Raw genomic sequence first — 11,022 nt, forward strand, 5'->3', positions numbered from 1 at the left:
TGAAAAATTTCATAAAATTTTGAATTCGTAATCGAAATTTTAGTGCAGGCGCTTGTCGAGTAAGAGTTAGCATATATTCCTCTCACTATTAAAATTCACCAATTGTATTCAAGCATAACTTACTCTCTGTAAACCATCGGATCAACCGATTTATGGCCGATCTTCCAGAGAGCGTCGCAACTGCGCTGAAAACCTCTTGCCTTTGCATCCATGTGCCGGACGTGTCTCGTGGCAAGGAAGAAGAAGAACAAACGAATCGCGATCGCCACCCTGTACCTCAGTGAATTCGCATCTCGTCGAGGATTCGCCTTCTTCGTTCCTTTTACCGTTCGCTTATTGGCCCGACCCGTCGAGTAGCTCAAGCTCGCTCAAGTGCCGTTAAGTTGGAGTGGATAGGCTTAGAAGCAAGGCAGGCAGTAGTATACCAGTCGCAATGAAGGCCGTCGACGACATCCTCAAGCCCCTGGTTGGTGGCGGCAGCCCGTCGGAGGTGCTGGGCTACACGGAGTTCTCGCACCCGGCGCTGCCCGTGCTGCCTACGCCGTCGACGGTGACGCCCTCGATGCACGCCCCCGCGTCCCCGTACCCGGCCGAAGCAGCCTTGGTCGAAACCTCGGGCAATACCAAGTCGTCGCCGGCTGGCTCGCCCTATCGCTACTCACCGGTGGGTTGCTGCAGCCATCGTTGTTCAAGTTTGTTGATTGTTATTGCACGGAGCAGGAAATGGCCTCGCAAATTATATAAAACATCGGGATAGAGATTGCAAAGCTAGAAGCTATGATGCGGAATCAGGGATCTCCAATGATTAGTAGGCAGGGGCGTAGGCAGAAATTTTTTCGATTGGAGTATTCCCTTCATCTCAAGGGGAGACTGGGAAGGCAGATGATGTCGAGTGAGATTTTGCGAAGCTTGTCGTTGTGTCATCGAGTGGCGTTTTCGGGAAGGGATGGGGGGAGGAGCAAGCGCACGGTTTGCCACCCTCTGGCCACGCCCATGTTAAGGGGTACATACGATCGGGTGTTGGAACAGCGCAAATGAGGAAACAAGAAAAAACAGCACACGTAGAGAGAAAACAGTTAACCTGAACTTATAACTACACATTACAGTTACAATAAGTGTTCAGGAAACAAAAGACTCATAGTGAGTTGCTGCTGGGACGAATAGTGAGCATCATTAGTGCACCCGGCGTACTCCCGTAGCACACAATCTCGCTTTGCGTGATTTGCGCGAGCGTTCTTTTGGAAACAAAAGTAAACATAGCTAGCGCTACCTATAAACATACTCACCGCAACAAAATCAATGCAGTAGTGACTCACATACGTCATATAATAAAGTCGGTAGATTTCCATGTTCTTATAGCCGTCGATGTCTTCCGCGCAGGGCTTGAAAGTGCTAGGTGTGAGGTGATGAGCGTTGGCAAGCTTCTCTGTAAGGCTGGAATTCGCTGAATAACCCGTACATACTAAAAGCTCAAGCAAGTATTAGAAAGAAAATTATGAGGAAAGAAAATTTCACAGCCACTATAGACACACAAACGAAATGACCACAAGCAGATATATACTCTGCCACTTTACAATAGGACATATTGACAAATGTGGGAAACCTGGTGCTATCAACCATTACAACGAGCACTGCGCATCGTAGAGCATAACAGAACGTAGACGGGAGTCCATGTGTCAATGTTCTTGCTTGCCTTGCATGATAGCAATGTAAGGTGGGTATACTGGTTGAAGAGGGTGGGTATTCTAACACAAACAAAGGTTGAAGGCAGGACAACAGAAATCTTTGACGGTGTCACCGACAACGAGAAAGTGTTCGTTAAACCTTGGGTTCATGGTGTTAGGTTATATCCTAAATTTCGCCAGCCTAAGCCTCCGCAATCCGCCATGGTGGTCTAGCACTTATAGTGCTCAATTGCTGATCCGGGGATCACAAAATCGAATTTCGGCCGCCGCATTTTTCGATGGAGGCGAGGATGCTTTAGACTCACGTACTTAGATTTAGGTCCACGGGTGGCCAGATTTGCGTAGCCCTTCACTACGGTGTATCTCGTAATCACACCGTATAGTTTTGGGAGGGTGAACCTTATCACTTGTTGTATAATAAACCTTTCGTATATGGCCCGAAACCGCGCGTGTGGATAAATTACACGCCCGTCCGTATCGACGATTGTTTTAGAGTGGGCTGAGAACGACCACAAAGAAATAAAGAAGACGAGCGCTAACTTTCAATTGAGTCTATTGTGCTGAGCGCGAAAACATATAGCCCAAACCGCCCGTCGAAATGTCCGTGTATTCAAGTGTCCGTGTATATGTGCGAAATGCAGGGTGCAATCAGCACCTCTCGAGACGCGACTGAAGCCTTCTACTTTGCGGCCATCTGCTCGATCTTCGTCGTTCTGGCATTTGCGCTCATGGCGCTGTACTTCGTGAACGCCGCCAGACACCGGGACCGAAGCGAGCGCCACGTGGTGAGGCGCACAACGTGCGACAGCCGCGACTGCCAGCGTCACGCCCTCCTGCTCACCGTGGGTCTCAATCGAAGCGCGGACCCTTGCCATGACTTCAGCGCCTACGTCTGTTCGGCCTGGACGTCCGGCGTAAGCCGCGCGAATGGCTCCATGGAGACCATCAAGTCTCAGCTGAACGACGTCCTCATCGCGTGGCTCAGGGGTCTGGAGGACCTGCTGATCAGCGGCCTCGACTTGCAGAAGGTCGCCAGCAAGCCGCTCGCACTGCTACGCAGCTGCCAAGCACCGGGACGTCGCACGAGCGCCGAAGACCTAGACGAGTTCCGAAAGTTGATACCCCTGCTGGGCCTTTCCTGGCCGGACGACGACTGCTGCGACGTTAGCGCGCTGGGCGTCCTCTTGGGGCTCGTGTACAGGTGTGTATGGTCTCCCTTACGTGCGGTGCCGCAGAGGCCTCTAGGCTCGCTAGGCCTTGTATAGCTGTAACTTTCATAAGATGAAACCTTATGAAAGACATTAATTGGGGGACGCACAGACACGGCGCTGACACGTAGACCCGGCTATTTCTTCCTGGGAGTTCTGTCTTCTAACGCTGTTAATGTCTTTCATAAGTATGTATCAACTTTCCCAACTTACCAGCTGTTTTAGCGAAACCCATTACAGGGACCGAGATTAGGTCCTCTATAACCATGCGTGTGGCGGCGAGCGAAAAAACAATTAAGGAGCCTGTTCAGGCCGACGACAGGAGCAGAACTAAGTTTTATTCTCTTCTAACCGCGCAGTACGCCGCACAAGGAACAAAGCGCATGGGAATGCACTTGCACCTGAGCGCGCCATAATTAACAGGGGGACGATGAAGATGGTGATGGCCGCTAGAGTCATGTTTCGGGAGCTAATATACTTTGCGAGATTTAAAGAGACCTGAAGATATCTTGATAGATCTACTGAGGCACTGAGAAATGTGGCAAAACCTGAGGCAAGACCTCATGAAACCGGGGCAAGATGAGATCTGGCCAGCAACAAAAGAGGTGCTGAAAACTTCGGGGCAAGGTTGTGTGAAAAAATTGGGTAGGAAGATGCGATTGATCGGGAACGTCGAACTAGTGAGTTTCGTGAGAACACACACATTCGCCTTTGCTCTTCTTCAGTGTCAGGTAAACGCACTGTCGATTTTATATTTAATAAAGTGTTCTATCGAATGAATCTGTGGCCACCTGTGAATGCATGGCGAGTGGCGACCACCGAATGGTTGTGTCCTAACTTACCGCACTTACTCGCATTTGCTCGCAGGTTTTGTCAGCAAAGGCAATTTATGAGTATATGCATGGTTGTGCCATGAATCATGGCTAACGTTGGCTTGCGTTTGTTAACATTAGCTAAATGGCTTATTTGAGCTAAGTATATCTAACTAATCATGTTAGTGTTGTCTTAGCATTAGGAAGTGAGAGCGTACGTTGCTGCGCGTTGCGTAAAGGACAACTACCTTTACCTAATGTCAGCCATTGTGGGCTATCTGTTGTTATAGCAGCAAATATAAATTGCACTCAGTGTTCATTGTGCATAGGTAAATAGTCTTCCTCCATCCTTTCCCTCTCTTCTTAAAGGATTAACTTCATCATCTGATGTTCAGTGTTAGTCAGCTGCTCGAGCTAGAAGGTTACAGAGGCCACCATTACTTTTTCTCTACTCCATTTACGCCATCATCACGTCATTTTAATATCTCAGGTGGGACCTGTGCTTCTGGTTGCGAATTCGGCTACTGCTGAAGTCTAACGGGAAGCACCTGGCTCTCTACCCTGCTCCGAGGGTTCTCGTGGAGCGATTCGCGGCCAGGCATACTTACTTGGTGACGCAGAACGCCTACGTCGCGTACTGGATGCACCACCGTGACATGCTTCTCTCGACGAATAGCGCCTCCAACGACACCTCGTCGCGGAATACCCCACAAGATACCATCGAGCGCATGATCAAGACCGAGTTCTTGATTGCAAGGGCATTACTGCACAGTGCGACAAAAGAAACTTTGCAGCCCATGAACATCCCGGTTTCGGACATTGGCTACTACACGGCTAACGTGTCCTCTAACGAATGGCTCGACAAGCTCAACGTCAACGTCGCGGACGAGTCGACACCGTTCACCTTGGGAGACCAGATCCTGGTTGCCGATGCGTCTGTGCTAGGGTCTATCGGCATGATCTTCAGCGCACACACGGACCGCGAGATCCTGTCTCAACTGTCCTGGCAATTCGTTCAGGATTACGGAGCCGTGGTCGACTCGGGTCTGGAACGCCTTTTCGGGGACCGCTGGGACGCGTTGTTCTGCGCCAGGCAGGTCGCGGAAATATACGCCCCGCTCGTCGCGGTTTTGCAGTGGAAGCTGCATGCCAGTGACGCCGAGAGGACACTCCTGAAAGCCAAGCTACGCAGCCTGGTATACCGAACTGCGATGGCTGTCAGTTCTCAGTGGTGGCTCGCGGAGCAGGACAAGCGCGTAGCCGAGGAAAAGCTTCGAGCCCTGACCGTCCGGCTGTGGCCACCGACGCAGCTGGAGCGGGAGCTCGGACAGCTTTACAATGACTTCCCAAACGGCACGGCAGCGGATGAGTCCTTCGTGAAGACCTGGATCAAGAGCCGAATTGCCCTCACTCGTCGAGCTACCAGCCCCTCTCGAGAGTTGGTAGCGAGCTACAGTCCTACGCTGTCGCCGTTGATGATCAGGTACGACTACCTGGACAATGCCGTGGACCTGGCCGCGCCGTCACTGACGGATCCGCTGTTTTACGTCAATGCCACTCCCTCCATGTTCTACGGTGGTATCGGCTTTTACTTCGCTGCCCAGATAATGCGGTCGCTGGACTGGACGGGACTCAAGGTGGATGCTGGCGGCCGCATCATCTCACCGTCGTGGATGACCGAGATCAGCCGCAAGACCGTCGGAAGTCGCCTGAGCTGTCCCACAGCGGGCGTGACGAACAAAGCGCTGCTGCCTTATCTTCCGGCCCTGGAGGTGGTCTGGCAAGTGTTCATCGAAGAAGCAACGACGTCAGAGATCCGACTGGACGTCGGTGGCGAGCTCACCGAGCCGAAGACGTTCTTTATGACGCTGTGTCGCATGGCCTGCTCCACTAATCCGTGGGCGGGGGCTGTCGTGGACTGCAACGCTGTTCTGAAAAACTCTCGCGAGTTCGCGACGACCTACCGCTGCAAGATTGATTCTCCGATGAATCCATCGAAGAAATGCGTCTTCTTCAGCTAGGATGTTTCCGACTTCAGCTGCTTTTCTTTTTATGCGTCTGCTGTCGTTTGAGTTTGGTTGTGTAAATGGGTTCATTCGAAAACCTTACTTGTATCCTGGGCCACCATAACTGAGTATAGCTGTTGTGCGGGCCTGTTGGCATGATGTATTTTATTGTGAGATGTTTACTATCATACTGATGCTTTACCTGCACTGCCTACTATCTCAAATAAATGGCCTTTTATGGTTTGCGAACATTCTACTAATCTATACAAAGAGCCATCTTTTTGAAGCGTGTTTATTGAAACCCACACTCGACGTGACATAGTTTCATAGACATTGAGTCAACGGAAAACCTTTTTCAGTGCCCAGAGTACTTGACCTCAGAAAGAATAAACTAGGACAGAGTGCCCTGCCCTTCGTTGTGCGCCCTGCTTTTTCTTGTCCCTTTCCTTCAAGCAATCTGTACACTGAGAAAGGTGTTCCTTGTCAGAGATGTACCAATCAGCCCAAGCCGTCACCTTGTTGAGTCCATGGGAGCGTCTTGAAAGCCGTTCAGTGCATGGCGTTCATTTTGGTTTCAATGCTTTGCAAACTGAAGCTGTCGTACCTTTATTGCGGACTGCTTATTTAGAATAAACTTGGTGACGATGCCAGTACGTGCATCATCGATTTGCATGTCCACTCTGGCGCCTTGCAAGTACGAACGTAGGGCGTAAATAACCGCTTGCTCCAAGTACAATTCAGTTTCCAAATTTAATACAGGGTCGACATCTCGTCGTGTGTACAAATCAGCTGCGTTTCATTTTGTTCGCCATGTCGTATTCGTAAGCGCTCAGCGCTGGTGATTAGATGTCACTTCAAAAGTGTCCTAGGATTGCTGATCAATCGATGCCGGGTTTAGTACTAATACGAGTCCGATGACCTTGTAAAAAGCTGTGCTTTGTTGCCTAACTTCTTAGAATAAATTACACTTTCTTCGGACTGAAAAACAAATGGTAATCTGCCGCAGATAGCCGTCCCTCGTTCGTGCCCGTTATTTTGACGCTGCAAAGCATTCAGGTACTACGTAGCTTGCCGATACTTGCACCATCGTGGCTGGAGTGGCGATTTTTATAAAACGATTAGAAACAGCACTTATTGTATTGTGTCACCTTTTTAATGTATGGTTACGGATGTGATGGGTTCATTTACACTGAAAAAGATGTCAGCGCTCTACCGTCACTGCCGAATCACCATTCCTCGAGAGCGTCCGATCTCTTCTTCTTCCTCGCTCTTCCATCCGCGTTACATTTCCCTCCGGGCCAGACGAAGCTCACCGAGCGAGTAGAAGCGATCGGTTATTGTAGGGCTTCAATCGGGAAATGTGCACAATTTGCGTCTTGCGCGAACGCCGGTTCTGAGCTGTCACTTTCGCAACAGCGTAAGTGATGTCACTTAGGCACTGAGTAATGACGAATGGTCCTGAGTACTTAGAAAGAAACTTCTGGCAAAGTCCCTTCTTTCGAACGGGCGTCCACAGCCAGACCAAATCACCTGTAGCGAAATTCACGGGCGGGTGTTTTGCATCGTAACGGTCTTTCGCGCGAGCGTGGGCGGAAAGAGTTCGGAGCCGAGCAAGTCAGTGAGCTTCTTCGGCGCGACACAAAGTCTGCGCGACACTGGCGTTTTCGTTCGTGGAAAAAGGAAGTATGGTGTCAAGAAAACTTTGGGGATGACGAGAATAGAGAAGTAAGAAAGGCGTATAACCCGTGACTTCGTGTTTTGCGGTATTAAAGGCGTATGTAACAAAAGGTAATATGGCATCCCAGTTCTTGTGATCCGCTGCGACGTACATTGAAACCATGTTCATGATGGTACGATTGGTGCGCTCAGTGAGGCCGTTGGTCTGAGGGTGGTATGGCGTGGAATGGCGATACTGACACCCACAAAGCCGTAGCAACTCTTCGACAACGTCAGCGGTAAACTGTCGGCCGCGATCACTTATCACCACACGAGGGGCCCCGTGACGAAGTATGATCGAGTGTAGAAGAAACCATGACACATCAGATGATATGGCTGAAGCAACCGCCATTATTTCAGTATACCATGTCAGGTAATCTACGCACACAATAATCCAGCGGCGGCCGGTGGTAGACTTGGGGAAAGGGCCCAGTAAATCTATGCCGACTTTTTCGAATGGTGATGTCGGTGGCTTAACTGGCTGCAGTGGACCGGCCAATGGTGTGGTAGGTTGTTTGTGGTGTTGGCAGACATCACAACTTGCGACGTAGTGCTTGGTGGTCTTCCAGAGTCGAGGCCAGTAAAAACGTTGTCGGATACGGTGAAGCGTTCGGGCAAATCCAAGGTGCCCAGACGTGATGTCATCGTGCATGGCTTGGAATACCACAAGACGCCGGCATTCTGGCACGACGAGAAGTAGTGTGGAGCCATGGCTGGAGTAATTCTTGCGATATGGTAGGGCGTCATGAATCACGAATGGCGTGGTGCGTTTAGAGCTACGAGCCACATCAATCATTGGTTTCAGCGAAGGGTCACGCTGTTGCTCGTGACGGAAGACGTCCAAGTTTGGGAAGTTGGATGAGATTGCGGCCAGGTAGTTGTCCAAATCATCATCAGCAGCATCCACAGTCACAGATGGAAGACGAGATAAGCAGTAGGCATCTGCATGACATCGACCGCTCTTGTAGGTCACAGAATAATTATATTCTTGAAGCCGTAAGGCCCAGCGAGCCAACCGACCAGCTGGGTCACGTAGTCCGACAAGCCAACAAAGCGAATGATGATCTGTGACGATCTTGAACTGCCGGCTGTACAAATAAGTTCTGAACTTTTGGACGGCGAAAACAACTGCAAGACATTCCAGTTCGGTGACCGTATAATTCCTCTCCGCCTTAGTCAAAGTACGACTTGCGTACGCCACGACATGCTGGCGGCTGTCGTGATATTGAACTAGCACGGCACCAACACCAATACCACTAGCATCTGTATGCAGTTCCGTGAGTGCCTCCGGGTCTAAATGGCGCAAGAGGGGCCCGGAAGTAAGCAAATACTTCAGCTGCTCGAAAGCAGCCTCACACTCAACGGTCCATCGGAATGGGGCGTTTTTGCAGAGCAACTCTGCCAGGGGATGAGCCAGCTGATCGAAGTCTTTGATAAACCGACGAAAATAAGAACACAGGCCCACGAAGCTACGGAGATCCTTCACAGACGTCGGTTGCTTGAAGTCTCGGACAGCACTGATTTTGCGCGGGTCTGGTCGTATACCGTCCCTGTCGACTAGATATCCAAGCACAAGGGCTTGACGCTCACCAAAATGACACTTCTTTGCGTTTAAAACGAGACCAGCTTGTTTAACGCAATCTAGAACAACGCTAAGCCGATGGTTGTGCTCGTGGAATGTCTTGCCAAAAATAATTACATCATCGAGATAACACATACATATCTTCCATTTGAGGCCGCGAAGGATGAAGTCCATGAATCGATCGAAGGTATCTGGGGCATTGCATAAGCCAAACGGCATAACATTGAATTCTAATAACCCATCAGGCGTGACAAAAGCAGTCTTCTCTTTGTCAGACGGATGCATTGGTATTTGCCAGTATCCAGACCTTAGGTCGACGGACGAAAAGTATGCGGCCGAGTGCAGACAATCAACAGCATCGTCGATGCGTGGTAGCGGATACACGTCTTTCTTTGTGACGATGTTGAGACGGCGGTAGTCTACACAAAATCGCCAAGAGTTGTCTTTCTTTTTTACCAATATAACAGGAGCTGCCCAGGGACTGCTTGACTCTTGAATAACGCCTTTCTGCAGCATGTCGTTGACCTGATCGGCGATCACTTGCCTCTCTGACGGGGATACGTGCTAGGGTTTTTGGCGTATCGGTGTAGCATCTCACGTGTTGATGCGGGGGTGGATACGGGATTCGGGCAACATGGAACAACGCGTTTTGAGCGAAATCAAAGACTCCCGCGTAGCGTGTAAGTACCTCCTCAAGGACATTCTGCTCGGAAGAAGGCAACGACTTATTGATCATACGTTTAATCTCAGCTGAGTAGTTGGGCGCAGTCTGACTGATGACTGGAGACTCTGAGACCATTCTGACGTCAATTGTGGCCTGCTCCTCGAACGTTCCCAGTTTGAATCCGGCTGGTAGAACAACAGGCTCCGAGGCTGCGTTGAGCGCCCTGCAAGCATGTCCGTCGATGTATGTAAGGACAGACCGTGGGACCAGCACATTCTTCTAGATGGCGTTTGCATGATCAGGCTCCACAAGTCCAGTGCAGGGTCCTGAGCGGACATGAGAAGAGCATACGGGTACAAACACTGCTGTCCGACCAGGGATCGTCACATCTTCAGACAACGAAAGAGCATCGATGGGCAGAGTCGGAAAATCGTCAACTATTGCAGCGGGCAACGTACTTTGTAGAAGAATCTCTCCAGTTCCACAGTCAAGTGTAGCGCCGCATTCATGAAGGAGGTCTATCCCTAAAATGACGTCATGAGCTGCGCGAGCCAGTACAGTGAATTCAACTCGGAAATTTTGTCCACCAATCGTGAGTACAACTGAAGGAATACCAACAGGGCATAACGTTTCGCCTCCAACTCCACGAAAAGTTTCTTTACGATTCCACGCGAACATAACTTTGTGACCCAAGAAACGATGTTTGAAACGAAGCCTCATAACCGAAACAGCAGCACCAGTGTCTACAAGAGCAAGAGCATCTACACCGTCTATACACACACGCACTTTGTTCATCAACATCACAGCAGAAGGAGAAATTGGCGAAACTGACCGTCCCGCGACCGCACCTCCATCGGTCACACCAGTTAGTTTCCCAGCCGATGCGGGGAAGGTGACCGACGACGCGGAGACGGCGACCGGCGGGAACGTGTCGGAGGCGGCGTCAGGCTTCGCTCGGAGGCGGGGGACTCGCTGCGAAATTTGTTAAGCCATTGCTGTCGGGGACGGTGGTCGGCCGGGTGAGAGGTCCAGGTTTCGTGCATACGAGGTGGTTGCGTCGAAAAACGTGGCGGCACCGGCGTTTCGTACATACGAGCCGGATACGTCGAAAAACGTAGAGGTGCAGGCGGCCGTCTGGGACAGAAGCGCGAAATATGCCCTGGGAGACCACATGTGTAGCAAACGGGGACTTGTCGGCTTACATTAGCAGGAGCAGAGGTGGCAGAAGTACGCGGAGACGGGTCGTGCTCCGCAGGAACATTTTGTGATGACGCATAGTAATCTTCTGGTAGAGGCCTGGTTGACGACGGTCGGAGGTCCGCAGCGGCACGCCGAGATGATGACATCCG

At 50.7% G+C, this 11,022-nt stretch overlaps 1 protein-coding gene across 1 annotated transcript; it reads left to right on the forward strand.

Moving 5' to 3' along the window:
• Positions 1-433: 433 nt before the first annotated feature.
• Positions 434-5,726, forward strand: LOC142774222 (neprilysin-1-like). The gene is made up of 3 exons (XM_075874616.1): positions 434-664; positions 2,327-2,886; positions 4,196-5,726. The coding sequence occupies exons 1-3, from the start codon at positions 434-436 to the stop codon at positions 5,724-5,726; spliced, it is 2,322 nt and encodes a 773-aa protein (XP_075730731.1).
• Positions 5,727-11,022: the final 5,296 nt, after the last annotated feature.

This window comes from Rhipicephalus microplus, chromosome 10, assembly GCF_043290135.1.
Source record: "Rhipicephalus microplus isolate Deutch F79 chromosome 10, USDA_Rmic, whole genome shotgun sequence".
Classification (NCBI taxonomy): Eukaryota; Metazoa; Arthropoda; class Arachnida; order Ixodida; family Ixodidae; genus Rhipicephalus; species Rhipicephalus microplus.